The 21,962-nt window shown below is 50.9% G+C and overlaps 7 protein-coding genes across 7 annotated transcripts, besides 1 other annotated feature; 4 read left to right on the top strand and 3 right to left on the bottom strand.

Annotated features, from left to right (window-relative positions):
* Window positions 1–58: 58 nt before the first annotated feature.
* On the top strand, window positions 59–4,550 carry UA08_02039 (Transcription elongation factor spt6; the record flags this gene model as incomplete). The annotated part of the gene is made up of 5 exons (XM_020261770.1): window positions 59–238; window positions 306–482; window positions 542–4,223; window positions 4,282–4,470; window positions 4,516–4,550. The coding sequence occupies 5 exons, from the start codon at window positions 59–61 to the stop codon at window positions 4,548–4,550; spliced, it is 4,263 nt and encodes a 1,420-aa protein (XP_020123663.1).
* Window positions 4,551–4,908: 358 nt separating this feature from the next.
* Window positions 4,909–6,925, bottom strand: UA08_02038 (hypothetical protein; the record flags this gene model as incomplete). Its single annotated transcript, XM_020261768.1, has 6 exons — window positions 4,909–5,119; window positions 5,183–5,467; window positions 5,534–6,204; window positions 6,261–6,262; window positions 6,419–6,666; window positions 6,726–6,925. The coding sequence occupies 6 exons, from the start codon at window positions 6,923–6,925 to the stop codon at window positions 4,909–4,911; spliced, it is 1,617 nt and encodes a 538-aa protein (XP_020123662.1).
* A 562-nt stretch (window positions 6,926–7,487) lies between these two features.
* On the top strand, window positions 7,488–8,681 carry UA08_02037 (hypothetical protein; the record flags this gene model as incomplete). Its single annotated transcript, XM_020261767.1, has 4 exons — window positions 7,488–8,061; window positions 8,124–8,256; window positions 8,294–8,584; window positions 8,645–8,681. The coding sequence occupies 4 exons, from the start codon at window positions 7,488–7,490 to the stop codon at window positions 8,679–8,681; spliced, it is 1,035 nt and encodes a 344-aa protein (XP_020123665.1).
* Window positions 8,682–9,167: 486 nt separating this feature from the next.
* UA08_02036 (hypothetical protein) lies at window positions 9,168–12,175 on the top strand (the record flags this gene model as incomplete). The annotated part of the gene is made up of 2 exons (XM_020261766.1): window positions 9,168–9,203; window positions 9,272–12,175. 2 exons carry the CDS (start codon window positions 9,168–9,170, stop codon window positions 12,173–12,175), a joined length of 2,940 nt encoding a protein of 979 aa, XP_020123664.1.
* A 714-nt stretch (window positions 12,176–12,889) lies between these two features.
* Window positions 12,890–14,548, bottom strand: UA08_02035 (hypothetical protein; the record flags this gene model as incomplete). The annotated part of the gene is made up of 2 exons (XM_020261765.1): window positions 12,890–14,141; window positions 14,343–14,548. 2 exons carry the CDS (start codon window positions 14,546–14,548, stop codon window positions 12,890–12,892), a joined length of 1,458 nt encoding a protein of 485 aa, XP_020123667.1.
* Window positions 13,364–13,447: a repeat region (Identified by RepeatMasker using a combination of RepBase library and repeat library created with RepeatScout).
* A 700-nt stretch (window positions 14,549–15,248) lies between the features above and the next one.
* On the bottom strand, window positions 15,249–17,957 carry UA08_02034 (hypothetical protein; the record flags this gene model as incomplete). The annotated part of the gene is made up of 1 exon (XM_020261764.1): window positions 15,249–17,957. The coding sequence occupies one exon, from the start codon at window positions 17,955–17,957 to the stop codon at window positions 15,249–15,251; it is 2,709 nt and encodes a 902-aa protein (XP_020123666.1).
* Window positions 17,958–19,315: 1,358 nt separating this feature from the next.
* On the top strand, window positions 19,316–20,897 carry UA08_02033 (hypothetical protein; the record flags this gene model as incomplete). The annotated part of the gene is made up of 2 exons (XM_020261763.1): window positions 19,316–20,737; window positions 20,886–20,897. 2 exons carry the CDS (start codon window positions 19,316–19,318, stop codon window positions 20,895–20,897), a joined length of 1,434 nt encoding a protein of 477 aa, XP_020123669.1.
* Window positions 20,898–21,962: the final 1,065 nt, after the last annotated feature.

The following is a 21,962-nucleotide window of genomic DNA, read 5'->3' as shown; positions in this document are numbered from 1 at the left end:
ACGCACCTCATTGAGATTGCTTTGTCATCTGGCAGCACCCTTGACGACCGCCGCCATCATGAGCACCAGAGATCTGATTGAGGGCGAGGCGCTTCTGGACGAGGAGGAGAATGATGAGGATTTCGACGAGGAGGCTGGCGAGCCCATTCGAGGGCCCAGCACCGGTCAACCACCTTCATACGCTGACTCGAGCGAAGAGGACGACGAGGAAGAAGAGGACGAAGAAGCGGCTCGAGCGGTAAGGCTGAATCATCGACACAGGGTTACCTTGACGATCTTCTAACATTGACTTTCCGAGGCTCTAGGTTCGGGAGGGATTTATCGTCGACGAAGACGAAGAGACCGAGGAACGTGCTGAGCGCCGGCGAGAACGGAGGAAGCGCAGGCGGGAGGAACGTGAACGTGATGATGTGCATCTCGACCAGGAAGATCTAGACCTCATTGGCGAACAGAACCCCGAATTTCAACCCCCGACAGCAGAAGTAAGTGCTAGAAACCTCCTGTTCTACGTAGCCAATACCTAACTTTATTGAATCATCAGTCAAAATTTAAACGCCTGAAAAGAGGCCACAAGGCCGATCGCCCCGCCGATGTCTTTAATTGGGACGAAGAAGAAGAGGCTGATTATGGAAGGCCCAGTCACCGTCGTCGCGATGAACTGGAAATGGACGATTTCATCGAAGAAGACGAATTCTCGGACGAAGAGCGCCAGCGTCTGGAAGACGATGAAGAAATTGCTCATCCTGTTCGGAAGGGAATCTCGGGTCTCGCCATCACAGAAGCTACTGGCCTCGATGAAAACGCTCTTGAGGATATGCGTGCGGCCTTTGGCGACGGTACAGACTATCTCTTTGCTCTAGAAATGGAGGAAGACGAAGAAGAGCGGGTAGAAGAGGAGGAGAAGCACCTCGATTTGAAGGACGTCTTCGAGCCTACTCTACTTGCCGAGAAGATGTTGACTGATGAGGACAACGAAATTCGCTTCACCGACGAACCAGAGCGCCACCAAATCGCGCGCAAGCCATACAAAGGCGTCGTCCTTACCGACGATGAGTTCCGCGAAGAAGCCATTTGGATATCGAACTTGATGCTCTTGAGGAAGCAGCATGTGATTGAAGACAATCTACAAGACCCCTTTCAACGTGCGGTTGCTAAAGTGCTCGAGTTTATGGTGACTGATGATTTCGAAGTCCCTTTTATTTTTCAGCACCGCAAAGACTATCTTATTCACGCCGCCAAGGTTCCAGCATCCCCAGATCCTGGCAATCCCGATGCCCCGGAATTTGTAGTCCGCGCTCAAAAATTATTGAATATGAACGATCTGTGGGATATCTTCGAGCATGACTTGAAATTCCGAGCCTATATTGACAAAAGACATACCCTGCAAAAGACATATAAGAAACTGCAGGACTTGAATGTCCAGGACGAGATAGTGGATGAAATGCTTTCTTCTGCAACTACCATGGAGGAATTGCAAGATGTCCAGGAATATTTGCACTTCCAATATGGACCGCAGATTAAAGACATTTCTTTGGCCAATGAGGAAGCAAACGGTTCAGGTGAAGCGGATGGCGAGACCAATGGCCAGACGACGAATCGACGAAAAGCCGGTGCTAATACCTTCTTTGAAAGAATTCGCAAGAGTAATGTCTATAGTCTCGTGCGTTCTTTCGGCATTACTGCAGACGCATTCGCGCAAGCTGCTTCTCAAAACCGACGCGGGCAATACACCGAGGACCCTGAAAAGCCTCCAGAAGAACTTGCAGATACCGCACTAGACGCAGACTATACCAATGCAACAAGCGCTCTTAGGGCTGCAAAGGCTATGTTCGTGGAAGAATTAGTTACGAATCCAAGGATGCGCAAGGTCATCCGTGAGCAGTCTTACAGGAATGGCGTTGTGGATTGCCATCGAACGGAAAAGGGTCTTCGGCGGATAGACGAACAGCACCCTTACTACGAGTTTAAGTATCTGCGCAATCAACAACTTACTGATATTGCGCGACGTCCAGAGCTCTTCCTAAGTATGCTCAAGGCTGAGGAAGAAGGCTTGATAAATGTGACGGTCACTTTTCAGAACTTTGAGCGCTATCGCCAAAGCTTATACAGCCATATCGAGTCCGATAGCCAGAGTGACGTCGCCGACGCATGGAATCGTGAAAGACGCGAAGTTCTTGATACCGCACTTGCCAGACTTGTGAAATTGATGACCCGCAGCGTCAAGGAAAACATTAGACAGAATTGTGAAAATCATGTCACTAAGGAGGTCCGAGAAGTCTTTTCCAACAAACTAGACCAGGCTCCTTACAAGCCCAAAGGAATGGTTCTTGGGACCGTTCCTCGAGTACTTGCTTTATCTAACGGCGATGCCCCCGTGAATGGTGATCATTTCATTCATTGGGTTTGGGTTGAGGAAGAGGGACGACCACAGGAGAATGGAAAATTTGCGAAATTGCAGATTGGTGACCCAGAACGTGGCGTTCCAGACGGTGAAGATGTTGCAGCATTTGTTGGGTTAGTTCGTCGTCGAGTTCCCGACGTCATCGCTGTCTCCGGTCGGTCTCCTGAGACCCGCAAGCTTTACAAGCTGCTTTGTGACATTGTTGATCGCAAAGATCTCCGTGCTGCGCCATATACAGTCGGCGAAGGTAAAGAAGCGAAGGAAGTGTCTGATCGATTGGAGGTTATTATGGTGAATGGCGAAACAGCTCAGCTATATGCCAACAGCGAACGTGCCAACGTTGATTTCCCCATCAAGTCTAGTTGGCTCACATCGTATTGCTGTGGTATCGCTAGATATCTCCAAAACCCGTTGAAGGAATATGCAGCACTCGGCAAAGACTTGGTCTCTATTCAATTCACTCCCGGCCAGCGATATCTGTCGGAGGATGTTGTCTCGAAACAATTGGAGAGCGCACTAGTCGATATGGTCAACCTGTGTGGCGTTGATATCAATGAAGCAGTGAGTGATACGTCAACGCAAAATCTTCTTCAGTATGTCTGTGGTTTGGGGCCCCGAAAGGCTTCGCATTTAGTTAAGATTGTCAACATGAACGGTGGCGTCGTCAACAATCGCGTGGAGCTACTCGGTGTCGAGGCGCAATATCCCGCCATGGGCGTCAAAGTGTGGAATAATTGCGCTAGCTTTCTATATCTGGATTGGGAGAACGTTGAGACGGATGCGGATCCTTTAGATAACACCCGAGTCCATCCTGAAGACTATGATATTGCTCGGAAGATGGCCGCAGATGCATTGGAGCTCGACGAGGAAGACATCAAAGCGGAAACAGACGAGTCAGGCGCCGGCGCTATCGTTCGAAAGCTCCTCAAAGATGATCTTCAAGATCGTGTTAATGACCTGATTTTAGAGGAATATGCCGAACAGTTGGAGAAGAATCTAAACCAGCGTAAACGAGCCACCCTGGAGACAATCAGAGCCGAACTGCAACAGCCATATGAAGAACTGCGGAAACAATTCGTCTTCCCGAGCACGGACGAGATCTTCACCATGCTGACGGGTGAGACCAATGATACTTTAGCAGATGGTATGGTAGTGCCGATGTCCATCAAACGAATTGCCCCAGATCATATTGAAGGAAGACTTGATTGCGGCGTGGAAGTATTGGTCTCTGAATCAGACATCACGGACCGACATGACATTCCACCCAGAGCACTTTTCCAAGTTCACCAGTCTGTCCAAGGCAAAATCTTGTACTTGAACAAGAAGACATTCGCGTGCAACATGACCCTTCGTGAAGATAAAGTTAGTAAAGGATACCAGCGGCCAATTGAGAAACACCGCGGCGAATGGGATGAGCGACAGGAGCAAGAAGATCGAGATCTTCTACAAGAGAAAGCGAAAACTGAAAGCCGCTTCGTTCGGGTCATTAAACACCCGCTATACCGTGCATACAATTCGAAGCAAGCAGAAGAGTACTTGGGCGGACAAAATCGAGGCGACTGTGTTATCAGGCCATCCTCCAAGGGACCTGATCATCTTACAGTTACTTGGAAAGTTGCGGATGGTGTTTACCAACATATCGACGTTTTGGAATTGGATAAGGAGAATGAATATTCGGTCGGTCGAACTTTGAAGATTGGTGGTAAATACACATACAGTGATTTGGACGAGTTAATTGTCAGCCATGTGCAGACGATGGCTAGAAAGGTAGACGAAATTATGGCGCATGAGAAGTACCAAACTGGTACCAAAGCCGATACAGGTACGTTTTGCAACCCTTCATATTATTATTTTACGAATTTGGCTAACACGACATTTAGAAAAGTGGCTTACAACATACACAATGGCCAACCCCAAACGCTCCGTCTACGCTTTTTGTATCAATCCAAAATACCCAGGCTATTTCTTCCTATGCTTCAAAGCCGGGCAGAATGCATCTCTGCAAAGCTGGAACGTCAAAATTATTCCTCAAGGTTACGAGCTTCAGCGGAACCCCTACCCTGATATGCGTGCGTTATGCAATGGATTTAAACTGCTATTTACTAACATGCAAGTTGGCCGTGTTGGTCAGGGTGTGCCGCGGAGGTAAAAAAAATTGTAACATCAGTCTGATCAACTTTTGTTCTTCTCTTCTGTGTTTTTTCGTCATTTTGACCCTTTCTTGTATTTGATCAAATTTTCAGTTAACCAGTAAGGGAAAGGGTATATTTGCATTTGGACAGACTAAAACCATTTCTCTATTATTACCCTGTTGATTATATTTCTACTCTTGTATTCTCATATCATTTCTATCAAATGGAGCAAGCTAGCTAGCATAAGTCTGTCTACTTACATATTCTTTTGTCATAAAATATGGAAAATGCCATCTATTATATTATTTCGGAAGCTGTTGATCAAGTACATGCCACTCTGATAGTTAGGAATATAGATATATACAAGCGTCTTCCTCATACAAGATCGCCCTTGGCAGGGCCAGCAGCAACAGAAAAAGGCGAGGAAGCCATATCATCCTGCTCGTGAGTCGACATACCAACCACGATCTCAATCCCATCGACCACCAACGTATCACTCTGCACCCCCATCCCAATCGATTTCGGCACATTGGCCTCAAAGGCGACTTCGCTACAAGACCTAACCGTCTTTCTAGCAGTCACAAATCTACTAACAACATAATAGATAACCCCCGCCACCAAATAACTTAACAACCACCCCAAATCATACATGTCCGTTGCCGCAGTACTACTGAAAGATACCGTACCGAAACTAGAGATGAATCCTGGCAATGGGAGCAAGAACCCGGCGATGAAGGCTGCGATGCCGGTCCAGTTGACTCCGAAGTTGTAGTAGTATTCCCCGAGACGTGAGGTTGTGAACATGGCGCTAATGTGCAGATTGCCGCGGCGGAGGAGGAAGTAGTCGACCGTCATGATGGATACAACACTGCCTTGGAAGATGGAATAGCCGGAGAGAAAGCTGAGGAAGCCGTTTGCCGAGGAGACAATGCGCCTTGGTATGATTTAGCATGTACTTGTTAAGAAGAGAATGGGACCGGAAAGAGGAGAGAACGCATACCATGGCACAATAGCAAAGGCAAGGATCAAGCAGATAAACTGGCCTCGAATAATATTGACATATTTCGGTGCCAAACACGTCACGTCGGCAGCAAACGGGACTATATTGCATGCAATCGATGTGCCCATAGTGGCAAAAGCGAAGGATGCAGAAGCAAAAAAAACACCAGCACGGGCCTTGGATGTATACGAATGATCCAGGATAGCATCCAAAAGATCATACGGATTCCAAAACAGTTCCCCCCACATATTGTGTACCGCCGAGGTGGTGATTATCCCAATAGCGGCACAGATAAGCTGAGCAATAGGTAGACCCAGAAGCTGGCCCCATAGTTGGGCATTTTTGGTCTTGGAATAGCGCGCTAGATCAGGTACTGTGACGAGCAGTGCGGAATTCGCGCCCATGACGGCATTGAATTGGCCAATTATGCCCCATGCGAATACTGCTGTGGATGAGGACTGCAGCGATGTGTCTTCCAGCTTGTTTGCGGATACGCGGCCACCGTTGGCCGTAGTGGCCCAGCATACCACGCCGAGGGCGGCGAGGGGGAAGACGACAGATTTGAAGCTGAAGAGGTGTCTGATCTTGGAAGTGTGGATGAGCATTAGGGGTAGGGTGAAGACGAAGGCAAGGAAGAAACCGATCATTCCTTGAGTAGTGATTTGCTGGCTCTGCAATCTTATCAGCTACCTTCAAATAACAGGAAAGGAACATCCAATGCACTTACAGCTGGTATAGTATTACGAAGCCGGCTCCAACTTGGGAATATACACCGAAGACAAATCGAAATGAATTGCCCTTCATAATACATCTGCACGCCGCCTGTCCATTTACGATCCCATCAGTACGGCTAGCCTGACTCCAGAGACGAGATCTAAAACTCACCCCAGATTACACCCAATATGGCCCTCAAGACCACGAAGAAATAAGACCCATAAATTCCAAAGGTCACCCGAGCCAGCACGGGATACCCAATATGATATCTCGACGCGGCACGGCCATTGAGAACAATTACCACGGCCGACAGGATATTGGCAAATAATACGACGAGCAATGCATCTCGCACGGTAGCACCGAGGGCGATGAGTGACGAGCCCAGGCTCCATGTTGATACGGCCCAGGATTCGCTCCACCTGTAGACAGCCACTTTTAGCTCTTATGCATTCACTAAGACGAGGATGAAGATACACACCAATAAGCAAAAAAGTTCCACACGGTCCAGGTCTGTCGCTCGGGAGGCGAGGGCAGCAAGTCCTCGTTCGCTAGCATCGAAGAAGCACTCTGCAGCCGCATCGAGTCGTGGAATGCATGCCATGAGGTAAACGCATGTTTCATGCTAACCCACCGTGATGACGGTGAGGCATTGTGATGTTCATCCCCAGTTACCGCCATTTCGGGGTTCACAACAACTCAACCTATTGAATGTTTATGCGTGGGCTAGTTTCAACCAAGTCAAGTAGATTGTAAGAGAGTGTGTATATGTATACTAGTGTGCCTGATTTTGAGGACTAGGGTGGATGTATGTCTGGGATAAACGTGCTCGCGTCCATGGGTAGCTAGCTGCTCCAGGATATCTGCTGGAGGCTGGGCCAAGGCCGGGTTACTCCGCACATTCCAATTGTTATGGCACCAGCAGGGTAGCCTAACCAAGGTTGATAGTGATTTAGCTCCCTTAGCTTGGTGCCAATAATGCCTGCTGTTAGGTTTGGCAGGATAGTGAAGCACTGAAGGTTATCAGTATTGCGCGGGATGGCTGTGGTGGTTATCAGCAATCGTTGGGTGGGATGCTAGTTACGTGGGGGTTGCAGCCAGCTGTATTGATTGACTGGACCAATTGCATGAATTATAATCAAACATACCTGAACGTTGTCTCTCCTTTCTAGAATTCAACCTCGGGGGATCCTGCAAAACAAAACTAGCTAACTCAAAAAACATCTCGAACAAACGCAAAAGAATGGCGGGACTCGAGGTCTTGAGCGGCGGAAAGCCATTCTACTACTGCCCCAAGGGCCAAATGATCCTGGGAGAAGCGCCCATCTATCGCGCCAGCGATTCCACACTGCACTGGGTGGACTGTCTCGCAGAGCCTGCAGAACTATATATCCTCAAAGTCGATCCTGAGACGGGAGACGCAATCGGGGAAGCGCGCGTTTTACATCTCGAAGACAGCGTCACCGTGCAATTTTTCCGCAAGAACAAGCCCGGCAGTTACATTGCCGCGTATTACCAGGGAGTATGCTTCCTGGACGAAGAGACAGGGAAGATGGAGATTGTTAAGGAGATTATTCCGACGGAGAAGAGGGACGAACTGAGGTTTAATGACGGCGGCGTTGATGCTAAAGGCCGCTTTTGGCTCGCGGAAATTGATAAGAAGGCTATGGCTTACGGGCCCAACCAACTCCCGGCTTCGTACGGGACGCCCAAGGGGAAGTTGTGGAGGTATGACCCCGATGGAAGTCTGCATGAGATGCTAGACGGGGGCGTTGTTTGTGGGAATGGGCTGGGTTGGAGTCCGGATAACAAGACTTGTAAGTCTAGTCTTGAATCCAAGGGAGAAGGAGCATTGACTAAATTTTCTGTTTCAATACAGTCTACTTCCATGACTCGGTGGCCATGGTCGTGTATGCATTTGATTTTGACCTGGAGAGTGGCAATATTTCAAACAAGCGGCTTTTGATTGATAGGCGAGACTCGTTTGGCGAGCCTGATGGGATGGTTGTCGAGTAAGCATACGCTCGTTCTTTCTTTTCATATTCATAGTACAGAGAGGAAAAAGTCTAATAGCCACAGCACCGAGGGCAATCTATGGATCGCCATGTTCGACTCGAGCCGTGTCATGGTGTTCAGCCCTGAAGGCCGGCATTTGAAAGACATCACTTTCACTGCGCGAAACCCTGCTTGCACGACCTGGGGCGGGAAGAACTTTGATATCATCTTTCTTGCCAGCGGGAAATGGCGGGGGACGAAGGAGATTGCTGGAGACGAGGGTGGCCATATGTTTCGCTTCAAGCCGTCGGATGCCCGTGGACAGCCCAAGCATGAATTCGCTGGGTAGGCGCATGCCAGGCACATGTGTACATTAGACAATTAGTATATAAATCATAAATGCAGGAAACAAGAAGCATGCGTTCTCCTTTTAGTCGCGTAGCCTGAAGCAGGAGTTATCAGGTAGGGTTCCCGGCCACCGTGCGAGAGAGCCGACTCAGTGCTTTTTTTCAGCCCACGTTGGCCACTCTGTTCTCTGCTCTGTATACCATGGTCGTGCTCATAGCAACTCGAGCCTGAGCTTGAATGATGGTAGAAGCAGTGCGTGATGTCGGCAAGCTGGAGGCAAAGAACGCAGCGGAAGTCGCCGGCAAGAGCGTCGATACACTTAGTAATCACTCCTCCGAGTGCTGGTAGTTAACAGAATGATTATAAATATCGAGCATCCTGTAGACTCTATGCGCTGCACGGCGAAGAGCTGAAGAGCTGAAAAATAAAAAAAAAAAATACTCGGCGGATAAATAAAGAGCCCGCGCGGCCCCCGAGCCAGCCGAACGCTTGTTGCAACTTGTCAAATCAAAACAACGACAACAACAACAAACAACATCGTCTCCCTGTCTGTCTGGCAGACAGCGCACGTCTATTCGCCATGGCGGGCATGGAAGAGCTCGAGATTCACAGCAAGGTACGTGCCCAACGCGCGTCGAGACGACCAAGTCCTGCTGACAATGCAATGAATGAATGAATGCGTAGTCCTACCTCGTGCGCTGGGTGAAGGTCCAGGGCGGCCATACCATCTCGTGGAGTCTGCAGCCTCACAAGAAATCCCTCAATTTTGGCATCTTTAAGCACCTTGGCCAGCCGGCTCCCTCTGCCTCGTCAGCTCTCAACGCCGACTCCAACAGCGCCGAGTCGTCCGCCGACAATGCACAAGCATCCGCCGTGATCGAAAAGCTCCGCAGCGCCGGCCTGAAACCCACACAGTGGGTGGGAAAATGCGAAGCCGACAAGATCTCGCAGGGTATCTTTGACGTCCCGCTGCATGACGGCGGGAATTACGCGCTGGTGTTCGATAATACTTTCTCCAAGACGACCGGCAAGATGGCCACCTTCGTTCTCATGACATACCCAACAGCTACGCCGCCGCAATCCGTCCATCAAGTCCACCCTCCACACGCCTTAGCCACTGTCAGCAACATCGGAGGCTCCGGCAAGCGTGCATCGCCGAAGCTGGGACCTACAAATAACTCGAGCACCTCCATTGACAACCCGCGCACCGCCAGAGGAGGACGTTCCGTGTCCGGCGCTAAGTCGATCAAGCGCCTCAACAGTGCTTCTTCCGCCAACAGCGCCGCAACACAGGTGCATACGGGCATACTGCAAAAGAGGCGTCGAAAGCGACACCAGGGCTGGGCTCGTCGGTTCTTTTCGCTCGACTACACGTCCTCCACACTTTCCTATTATCACGACCGGAACTCCTCGGCGCTCCGCGGGGCTATTCCGCTCAACCTGGCGGCTGTCGCGGCCAATGATGCTACACGAGAAATATCCATCGATTCCGGAGCGGAGATCTGGCACTTACGAGCAAATAATGAGCAAGACTTCGCCGCATGGCGGACGGCGCTGGAGCGGGCTTCCAAGCAGAGCAAAGACGACAGGGTCGTGACTCCTGCATCTCCGCTGCTACAGATTCCTTCAAATACCGTGTCACGCCATCTTCCGGACCCCAACGAGGACATTGAATGGGAGCAAATCGAGAGTTTGGTGAGCAAAGTCTCGGGGTCGAGAGATGCTGTGCGGCGGCTGGCAAAGGATACCGATCCCAAATATCTCACCTCTTCCTCCGCTTCTACAGCAGCAACAGCAGCCGCCGCCGCGGGCCGCCGGCGCTCACAGAGTCTACAAGCCAGTGCAGCGGAGAGCTCTTCCGTGAACGGAGACGAATACCCTGACTTCCAGCCAAAGCGTCCGTTCTGGAAGCGCAAACCCAGTAGCACCAACACCAACAAGCGGCAAAATGGAGCTGTACATTTAGCAGCGCCTAGTCCGTCGAATGAAGCACTTACTGAAGAGCCGAAACCTAGAAGTGTAACCAGCCACACAGACCGAGACGATGAGATTCATGAGAACTTAATGGCTATTCTTCGCGATCTTGACTGTGTTGTTGGAGAGTTCACCAACTTAATTGGAGAAAGCAAGCAGAGACGACATCCGCCAATCACTACCATCAGTTCCCGGGTCAGCATGGAATCAGACGCTTCACAAGAGTTCTTTGATGCTGAGGCGGGACCAACATCTCCTCTTCTCACTATTCAGCACGACTCGGAAGTCGAGGCCGAAGATGAAGACGTAGATGTCGATGACGATGCTTTATCATCTTGCAGTGAAGGTGATTCGCTCCAGAAGGAAAGCTCCGCCGTGCTGTTCCCACCAAAACCCAAATCCATGAGCCCCTTGCCCTTGGACAGCGTGCAAAGACGAAAAACAGTCGCCGCTCCGATCATGCCTCCGCCCAGTCTGATCGGGTTTCTGCGGAAGAACGTGGGCAAAGATCTGTCTGCTGTTACGATGCCGGTGACAGCCAACGAGCCCTTGTCACTACTGCAACGAGCTGCCGAGTGCATGGAGTATTCGCCTCTATTAGATAAAGCTGCCAGTGCAACCGACGGACTTGAGCGGTTGGTATATGTGACTGCATTCGCGCTTTCAAGCTTGTCATCAAGTCGCGTGAAAGAGCGGGCCATTCGCAAGCCCTTCAACCCGCTTCTCGGAGAAACATTCGAGCTTGTACGCGAAGACCGCGGCTTTCGACTACTTGTGGAGAAAGTATCGCATCGACCGGTGCAGCTCGCATACCAAGCCGACAGCCGAGACTGGAGCTTAACGCAATCGCCCAAGCCATCGCAGAAATTCTGGGGCAAATCGGCCGAAATCACCACAGACGGCAAAACGCGACTGAGTCTCCATTCGACCGGGGACCATTTCAGCTGGGGAAATGCCACGTCTTTCCTACGGAACATTATTGCAGGCGAAAAATACGTCGAACCGGTCGGCGAGATGGTCGTGGTCAATGAGACAACGGGCCAGAAAACAGTCTCGACTTTCAAAGCAGGCGGCATGTTCTCGGGCCGAAGCGAAGAAGTCATCGTGAAAGCGTTCGATGTACATGGCCACGAGCTCCCACTTGGTCTCACGGGCACATGGACGGGCTCCTTGCAACTGACCGAGCACGGCTCACCAACAAACAAAACCATATGGGCATCGGGGTCACTAGTCGATCAAGCGGCTAAACGATACGGATTCCCGACATTCGCAGCAACTCTGAATGAAACCACGCCCATTGAAAAGGGCAAATTACCGCCCACCGATTCGCGCCTCCGGCCCGATCAGCGCGCGCTGGAGAATAACGAACTAGATGCCGCCGAAGAATTGAAGGCGCAGCTAGAGGAGAAACAGCGCGAGCGTCGCCGCGAACTCGAAGATAGTGGAGGAGTTTACAAGCCGCGCTGGTTTACGCAGGTCGTCACCAGTGGTGCGCTTAATTCTAGCAGCGACGGAGGAGAAATAGTCTGGAAAATGAAGTCGGGTAAAGATGGGTATTGGGAGGAGCGATCGCGAGGGGAATGGTCGAATGTTGTTCCTATCTTCAAGCTGTAGCCATTCTTCTCTCCTCTCGTTCTCCATGTTCTCTGTGTTCTGTGCACCTGTACAAATCAAGAAGGGAAAAAGGAAGAAAGGAAGAAAAGAAAAACACTACTTTTCGTTTTGTTTTCTATACAATATCGTCTTATCACTATATATATACCCCAGTTTCACTACCCTTTTTCATATTCTTCTCCGCTCAATCAATGCTCATGACTCGGAAGCACATTCAATTTGTGCAGCTGAAAAAGTAGAAAAAAGTAAGTAGATGAACTTTGGATTGTTGAGAGAAAAACTTTCAAATTTACGCATACGACTTGAAATTTTCTCCAGCGCGGACAACCATGGTAGACTAATGGAAGTGCTTTTTTTTAAAAAAAAAAAAAAATAGAGAAGCAAGAATGACGCAAAAAAGAATTAAGTGAAGTGATTCGTGCCATACTCGAAATGGCGGCCTCATCCGATTAACTGATGTTAAGGATGCGAGATAACCAACTACTCCAACGAACCGTGATGACCGGGGCTCCACTCTAGCACTATGGCCTGAGAGTCGGGACAATCCTGATAATTTGATATCGTCAAATCCCGGGAACAGAATGCTTGCATTGAATCAATTGTGACTGGAAAGAAGAATAGAAAAAGGAAGGTTGAGATAAGAAGTGCACGTCGCAAGTCACACGTGTATAGGAAAAGAGAGAGAGATGAGAAACGCGAAAAAAACAAAAAAAATCAATCCTCCTCCACAACCATCCTCCTCATCGAGTTCCTAAACTTGGCGGCCTTCTTATATCCACCCCGGTTCACTGTTGGACGACTCGCTTCCCTCAGCATAACCGGTAATGCATCCAGCACCGCGCGATTACCCTGAAAATAATGTTCCATAAAACCTCCTTGCAAAATACGTCGCAAAGCTGCAAGACGTAGCCATTTCCACCATCGATCGATATTCATGACACCTTCGCTGCCGACCTTGACTTGGCGCTTGCTGCCATACTGCCGGTTCGTGTTTTGGTTGATCGCTTTACTGAACATGGGCCCCCTGCGCGGATTTTCAATCGTGGTGAGGATCGATGCGAAGTTGGTATGTAGGCTCTTTTTGTCCTTTTTGCTAATTCGTTTGCCGGATACGTTGGCAAGTGACGAGAGTAGTTGTTCTAGTTGGTGCGTGTCATGGTACGCCGTGTATCGTTTGATCAGCTTGGGGCCGTAGTCATCTGTGCCGTCTTCTTCGTCGTCATCTGAATCGTTTTCATCATCGTCGTCGTCTTCATCTTCATCGTCATCATCTTCCTGGGGCGTATAGCTCTTCTCATATAATAAAGCAATGCCCTCGCCGGCGGCAATCTGCACACTAGAATCCGAGCTTCCCAGTTGGTCAATAAAAATCTCGATAGCTTCCTCGCTTTCTCCTTCTAGATCTTCGATATCCGTGGCCAAAAACCCCCATTGCTGCAGCGCAGCGGTGACGACGCCGGCATCATCGGATGCGTCGACAGACTGGCCGTCTGATGCGACAATGTCTAGGAAGAGATTCATCTGATCCATCTTCGCGTCGTCGCTCGTTCCGCCAAAATAAGTGCAGGTGCCCAGACAGTAGATCGCAGCTACCTTGATCAGAGTCGACGCCGAGTCGCGAATCGTGCGAGTCAGCAAAGGCTCCACTGAGTCATAAATCGTGTCATCGTAAGCAGTCACAGCTAGGAACTCAAGCGCCTTCAGGGCCAGAATTGATTCGCGCACACTCGATTCGTATTTGATGCTGCGGGAAAACGCAGCCAGAAGATCCTGAATATGACTTCTGATTTCTTCCTCGACATAATGAAATTTCGAGAGCCGGCAGAACACAGCCAGGGATTCTTCTCTCCCTTGAACGCTGCTTCGCTTCCGATCCAGGATATCCTGGATGCAATCTGCCAACTCCTCAGGCCACTCGACATTGTCCGACTCGGGGTTTTCACCCAAGTCATCTAGTGAACTGGTACTATATGCGTGGCATAAATTTAGCATATGACTTGATACCATATGTGGCAAACAACAAACAGTTTTTGTGCTATTACGTCGACTCTTAGGAAGAAAGGGGGGGGGAAAAAGGTTGCGGTGACATCATCCCAAAAGGCAGCCAGCCAAGAGAACTAAACAAGCGCGAAGACAAAGAGCGCGAGAAAAAAAGAATAAAGCTTACCTCCAAGTGGCAGTATCGTCGCTTAGGTTTCCATTGTCCTCATCATCGGAAGGATGCCTGCTCGCAGCGCGCGATGACTGGCGTGAGGTGTGGCGCGAGGTTTGGGCCGAGCCAGCTCTGGAGTTGGAGCGGGAAGCCTCTCGCGACTGCGCTTTGCGCGAGATGGTCTTGCCGCTTTCGAGGGCTTGGCGGCGCAGGTCGTGCATTGTGAGTGTTCTTCGGTGGGATAGAAAGAATAACAGATACAAAATAAAGTAAGAAAGATGCGACGTGTAAGCCAAAAGTGAGCGGGGAAATAATATTTCGAACGTATTATGTATGATGTTATCGATAAGAGATGCTTTGATGCGCTGGCAGCCGGCCAGACAGAAGGTCTGAGGGATAGTCACTAACTATCCTATTGGAACCGTAAGGTGGTAACAGACAAAGTATAGGCGATGATGAGACGAGACCATCTCTGCGAAGCAACCAGCAAGAGAAGACGGAAACAGTCGTCGTCAATACCTAGGTAGTGTCGCAGAAGAAGAGGACGAGGAGAGGACGAGGGCGAGGCGGGCTGCGTGCTTATGTCATGCGCAGTGGCCCGCCGGCCAATCAGCTCAGCTTACGGCATTTCAAGGCAGGCTCGATTGGATATGGACGATGGTTTCCATGAAACAAACAAACAAAATAAATAAATACACAGATGAAGTCTACCCAGGCAAGTGGACATACACAACAAAGTTCAAACAGACAGACAGCCCCGCATACTCAATAGACGCAATAAACGCCGAACGACCCATTGACTGTATTTTTCGACTCCGGAGATGATGGCAAAGCAAGCGCAAAAACACAAGGTAAAAGCAGGCCCCCGACAGAGGGAGGCGGTTGATATATGTATGTAACTAAGAGACAAGAATCGCGAGGCTATCGCATGAAGACGCTCTGGGTCTGGCCGGCCTGAGGTGCTGGCGGAGCAGGAGCCAGCTGGGGGCCTGAGGCAGCAGCAGCAGCAGAAGTAGGAGCTGGAGCTGGAGCTGGAGCTGCAGCTGTGGCAGGGGCCGCAGGAGGAGCTGGCGCCAGTCCAACCATGCCCGCCATGGTTGATGCTTTGTTGCTGGCGCGATGTGCCGCTGCGTGAGACGTGCCGCTCTTGCGCGGGTCCGACTTGTCCTCGCCTTGCTGCTTGGCCTTGCTCGCGCGCGGTTTGCGAGCCATACTGCCACCGCGAGACCCTGGCCCGCGCAGAGGAAGACCCGTCTCGGCCGAAATAGGGACGTTGGATGCAATCGGGACGTGTCCTTGTCCTGCACGGGACCTTCCACCACCCCGTCCACCACGCCCGCCACGTCCGCGTTTGATGGTACCATCAGCCCTGGAAAGAGTTACTACGGTTACCAAAGGGAAACAGGGCATGATTTCGTACCTTTCGACCTGGACTTTCTCGCCCTCCGCGACGAGAGGTCCACTGTACACAAAGAAGCCGTCTTTACTAGCCGCCGCTTGCTCCTGCCATACTAATTCGCTGTCGTCCACAAACGGATCATCGCGGTCGTAATCCTCGATTTTCTTCTTGCGGCGCTTTTTCTTCCCGTCCGTCTGTTCCTCGGCCGCCGTCAATCCGGTTCCACCCATGGCAACATCGCCGTCGCCTTCGCTGTCTCGATCGATATCTACACTGAGATCTTCTTCTGCACTCTCGCGCGCAGAACCGTCCTTCTCGTCCTTTTCCAACGCCGCACTCGCTGCAGCAACGCGCGCGAGCCGCTCTTTCTGTGCCGCAAGACGTGGATGTAGCGCTGCAAAGCCGTATTTCTCCTCTGCCAAGCGGGCAAAGCTGATGATTTTGTTTGTCTCTCCAGAAAGAGGTACATGAAGGATAATATTCGGTGCGGTTTTGGACGCTGTTGACGAGCTGTCGTCTACCCCAAATAAAGCCCCGGAAATTAGACCTGAGCCTTGGGGCAGCGGTGGCGGAGCGGCGGCATCTTTGGCGGCGCGAGCTGGTTTGGGGGATGGCGCGCTCGGAGTTGCTGTCGGTGTGCCTTTCTCCTTCTTGGCTGGCTTTGTGGTTTTCGCCGACACAGGTGCAGCAGCAGGAGCGGGTGTAGGTGTAGATATAGATTCAGGTGCAGATGTAGGCGGCGGTCCAGTAGCAGGCGCAGGCTCGGAATCGATCTCCATTGCAACAGGCTGTTGGAGCAGGGGCATCCCGTCGACGGGGTTTGCAGGCTGCTGGCTCGGCGTAGGAGGAGGAAACTGCTCTTGCTTTGGTGGAGCATACTGCGGCGGTAATTGTTGGGATAGAAACCGTGCCGGCTGCTGCGGCGGCGGAGGCGGGTGAGTTATCTGAGAAAGCGTCGGCGCTTGCGTTTGCGGGCTTTGTCCGTAGTGATGTGCTGGTGTGGATACGTTAGAGCCGTAGGGGGAGTAGTTTTGCATATGGCTGGGGTATACGGGCGACTGGGCGGGTCGCTGCTGTTGCCCCAGTGCAGGAGGTGCAGGCGGGTCGATAATGCTGGAAATGGCCGGCGAGGCACTAGCCCTGAACGTGTGTCGCGGTGAAACAGAATGAGAATGCTGCGGCGGACTGAACTGTGTCTGCGAAGACAAGACAGGCGTCCCCATCTGGGAGGATGAAGGGCCGTGTGACACCGGAGGGGGAAGAGTAGGAGGAGCTGAATCTTCGAATGCCGATCGGATAGGATCGTAGTTACGTCCGCTCGACCGCGGCGGAGAAGGCTGAGGTGGTGGTGGCGGCGGCGGGTGTGTAGGAGTCATATACGTGGGAGTGTGATGCGTCGAAAGCACATTTTCATAAGAATGTGACTGAGGTAATGATGGGGCCTGCATGGCGGCAGTCGGAATCGAGGTGGACGACGGCAGGGCTGCAGTCCTCACTGGCGATACAGCAGTGGTCGGCGGAGCAGGCTGAACAGGCTGCTGTACGGGAGAAAGACGCGCAGCTGCCCCGAAAATAACCTCATGGTTGCCGTTTTGGGTCAGGGGGACTTGCTGGGATGACGCAGGCGCCAGCGGGGTAGGAGCCAGCGCGGGCGCTGTAGAATGGTGGTCGCTGCCATCGTTGAGGTTGAGGCTGTTCTTGCTGTCCTCAACATGCTCCAGCTTGGGCTTCTTCCGCGAGCTCTGCGGCGTGTTGTTTGCAGAGGCATTGGACTTTTCGCGCGCACGCCGCCGCGGCTTAGTCTCCTTGTCGTCTTTCTCCTTTTCTTTTTCCTTTTTGGCGTCTTTGCCCTTGGTTTTGTCCTTGTCCTTGACTGCCTTTTCCTTTTCTTCCTTGTCGTCTTTCTCCTTGGCTTTCGCCTTTGATTTCTTTGGCTTTTGCTTGTCCTTTTCTTTCTCTTTGTCCTTATCCTTGTCCTGGCCAGCGTCGTCCTTTTTCCGGCGCGTGCGACGAGTGGCCGTGACGGGCGTGCTGGGCTGGTTGTTGGAGGCGGCGTTGGCAGCGGAGGCGCGTCGAGTGCGGGTATCTCTGCTAGCGGTGTCCTTCTCCTCTACGTCTGCCGCCGGGCCATTCTCTGGCGGTGTCATCTCTGGCATCGGCTGCTCTTCTTTTCGCTCTTCCGCCTCCTCCTTGTTTGCGAGCCCATTATTCATGGGTGCTTCGTTGGCCATTTCAGAAGAGGTCTACTCACTGTATGCAACACCAACACCACCAGCACCGCGCGCAATGAGACAGACGGAGGCGGATTGCGTAACCCTTTTTTTTTCCCCCTTCCTGATCGGTCTCAAAGATGGTTTCGAGATGGTTGCGATAATGGAGATAAAATAAGTGGCAAATATAAAAAAAAAAAAAAAAAGGGGGGGGGGGGGGGGGGGGATCAAATGCGACAATAATTCATAGGCAAAACAAAATAAGAGCGGCTTGAATTGCGTGTTGTGACGGGGGCTGCAGGAAGGAAGGATGCCAGGTGTTGGTCGCAGGGAAACGAATGCAAAGAAGTCAGGTGGACTAGGACGGGGTTGGTGGCCGGCAGAAAGGGTAGAACGAGAGAGGCAGAACGAGAGGGGTTGTAGACTGGAGGCGTGGAGGGCGGTTGCAGAAAGAAAGGGGAAGGGGGCCAGAGTCGAGGAAAGAGAGGAAAAGAGAAGAACGAATGCCACTGCGATTTGCTGCTAGTGAGAATACTTAATTAACAGCACGAAAAAAGGAAAAAAAAAAGGGCAGAGAGAGCAAGTACGTAGGAATGCCTGAGGCGTGTGGAGAGGTGCTGGCGCCATGATAGGACAGAGCGCTCTGGCCTTGGCACCTCGTACTATATACTACGTAGCGCAGTTCCTGGTACGAATATCAGGGGTTCGCCGCGAGAAAAGGACTCGCAGGAGTTGGCCTTGCTAGCGTCGCTACAGTCCTAGGCCAGGATATCGCGTGTCTGATCAGCTACGTGTTCTCTGCAGTACGGATTCTTGTATGGTATACACCACAGCGTACCTAGGCCGTGCCGAGTTCAAGCCATTTCCATGTGTCTATTCGCGCGTATTGCAGAGAACGACTCTCTCGTACACTGCGTCGACGCAGTCTACCCCAGATTCGATGATTTAAGCGGCATTTGGTTGCTTCCTTCATTGGAATACAGTAGTCATATTCAACCATCATGTTTACAACCCAAGCAAGTGCAGCTCGCCGGATCGGCCATGCTCTCTTGAGCCGGGCCGTCAGCAAGACATACCAGCACTATGGCTTTGTACCACAGAGAGACACAAAGATACCGCTAGAAGCAACCACAATAGTTAACTATAAATCTTAAGTCATACCGATAATACAACAACTCCCCCGGATCCAAGCATTGCACGATGATTGGCTGGTCTTTCAACGTGGGACGTGCGCCGTCTGCTCGATGCACACTAGTCCATATCGGGAATGGCGTGCTCTGCATGGGCGGGTTTTAGGTTTTTAAGCCGCACGCCTTAATAATTGATTCTTCTCATCTCCGCCGCTCTTCCTGCCCATTTTCCGTATTCCACCCTGCAACATGGCAATCCCCGGCGAGCGCTTCGTTCTTGACTTGTCTGACGACGACGAAGATCCCGGCCATCATCAGCAGCAGCCCGCCCCCGCCCCCGCCCCCGCCGGCCTCACGAACCTCATCGGCGAAATCAAAGAACGCACGCCCAATCCACCCACCGCACCTGCTCTCAGGACGTCATCCAAGGGCTTCCCAACTTCGAAAAACCGTCTTGCTGGCTCGGCGTTCAAGCAACAACGACGTGCCAATGCGTTACCTGCCGTCCAACCCCGCTCTTCCTATTCCTATCACCCCCCCGCTGCTCCACTGCCACCACAACCACAGCGCACAACATTGTCCTCGCAATCCGCATCGCCGGAGGATGAAGAGAAAAGAATAATAGACGAAGAAAACAAACAGCGATTAGCTTCCATGTCCGATGCGGAAATCGAGAGTGAAAAGGCCGATTTGCTGGCGAATTTGTCCCCTTCGTTGATTGAAAGATTGTTACGGAGGGCAAATATTGACGATGAAATGGCAACTTCGTCGACAAGCGTTGCCAGACCGGGAACAAGTAGAGAGGGCGAACCGAAAAGCGATGAACCTGTTCAGGCTAGGTCGGAGAAAAAGTCGGTCTCCTTTGATGTCACTGCTCGCGACTCAGAAGCTACGGCCACAGACTTGGATGATAGACCACCCGCTGTACACCCCGATGATTTACGGCCTGCGTCAGAATTTCCATCGGGTCCTATACATTTCCCCACGCCGCCTCCGAGACAAACCCCCATGCCGAACCTTGACCCTACCTCCCCTTCTTTCTACGATGACTTACAAGCACACTACTTCCCAGATATACCCCATGACTCTTCAGCCCTGTCATGGCTAAAACCTCGAAATGAGGAGGATGACAAGGACACTGATCCCAAAATGTTGTCCGCGTATCACCCGTCAAGTTCTACTACAGAAATCGTGCCTTCGGCACTCCGCTTTTCCTTCCGCGGAGAAATGCTACCTCCTTCAAAGTCACTATTAATACCTACAACGCTCGGTCTGCACCATCACGCGGACGACCCCGAGGCTGCCGGGTACACCCTCCCTGAACTCTCTATTCTCAGTCGATCGACAGTACCCGCCCAAAGATGCATTGCATGGCAGGTCTTTGGACGGATACTTTTTAGATTAGGTACCGGCGAGTTTGGTGAGCCTGGAAGCGATCTGGTAGAAGGGCTATGGAAAGTGGTTGAGCATGAAGGCGTGATTCCGCGAATGCTGCAAGAGGCGGAAGGCGGACCAAGCCAGCAGCGACGCGGCCAAGAAAACCGTCCAGAGAAGGAGGACGACAAGGTAGACACGGGATTAAAGTCGAATATAGGGAAGCATGCAAGCGCCAAAGCATGGGCAGTGGAGGGTATATGGCTGTGGCAGAAGGGTGGGGGTAACCGGGGTATCGTGAGTCGATAGCATCCTTAAATTAAATAATGGGAGAAAACATGTCCAATGGCTATGTATATATCATGAATCACTGCATAGGATCCTGAAATATACCAGGTTCTTGACAGCTTTTCACATTCATGTCTATGGATAACTTATTGTATAGACTAATGACTAATGATAACGCGAGTTGAATATGATTTCTTTTTCATTGCCTACGTTTGTTTTATCTTGTAATTCTAAATATATCTGCATGTAATTTACATGTAGCATATAATTCGTTCTACAATCACGAAAAAGGCCAGATTTTGACCAACCCTTTCACCCAATATAGCTAGCTGACTTTGAGTCGGAATGTTCTACAACTAGAAGAAATCTAGTTTTTGAGAGCACCCCCACCCCGGGTTATTACGTGCCAACTATATTTCGCAAGTAACTAGAAGGCAATGGTGCAATAGAAGCTATTGAGGTCATTTCTATACGAGCAACCAGCCTCCATTACCCGAGAACTGCCAAGATGATTCAATCACTAAGGCTACATGGACAAAAGCATAAACCTAAGTATTCTTTTCTTAACCTTGCCTATTTAGGACTTGCCTCAGGATCAAGGAAGTTCCGAGGATTTCATTAAATGTGTCACGCCGGCAAGGCTAAGAGTGTATTATAACAAACGGCGTCGAGCACCTTCGAAGATACTTTTATAAGAGTAGGCACCCGGAGGACACAATAAACTGGGTCCAGGTGCCCACGTAGAAAGATAGCGTCTGTCGTTAGCATAAAGACGGTAGACATCGGGAGCTGAGTATGGACAAGAATCTTGGCTACTGCTGGCTCCACTTGTGTTATTTCAGGTGGCACTACTCGATAAATGATCCAACCTACTCGTCTGGTCAATGAGACACGAGTCATGAGTGTGTTGAGACGATGTAATCCATATCATTTCAAGAGGATAATATAGGCATATGCGCACGGACGAGCACAATGGACCTCACATGAGATCAAAGCTCCACCATGACCAATCGAGAACTCGTCCCAAGACAGCGAGGTGCATGGATAGTATCTACTACACAGTGGCCCAATGACTATGTTATTGCCAAAGCAGGTAACGGATTGCGGAGTGCGTGCTGCATAGCACTACGTTGCTGCACAGCTATAATTCACTTGCAGATACTCCGTACAAGCACGATGACATGAACGATCCCACTCCGTTAGGACCGGGGGGCACTGCCTCATTAATGATGAA

Source organism: Talaromyces atroroseus, assembly GCF_001907595.1.
Source record: "Talaromyces atroroseus strain IBT 11181 chromosome Unknown scaffold_1, whole genome shotgun sequence".
Classification (NCBI taxonomy): domain Eukaryota; kingdom Fungi; phylum Ascomycota; class Eurotiomycetes; order Eurotiales; family Trichocomaceae; genus Talaromyces; species Talaromyces atroroseus.
The sequence above is the reverse complement of the archived record's forward strand: the minus strand, read 5'-3'. Positions and strand labels throughout refer to the sequence as shown.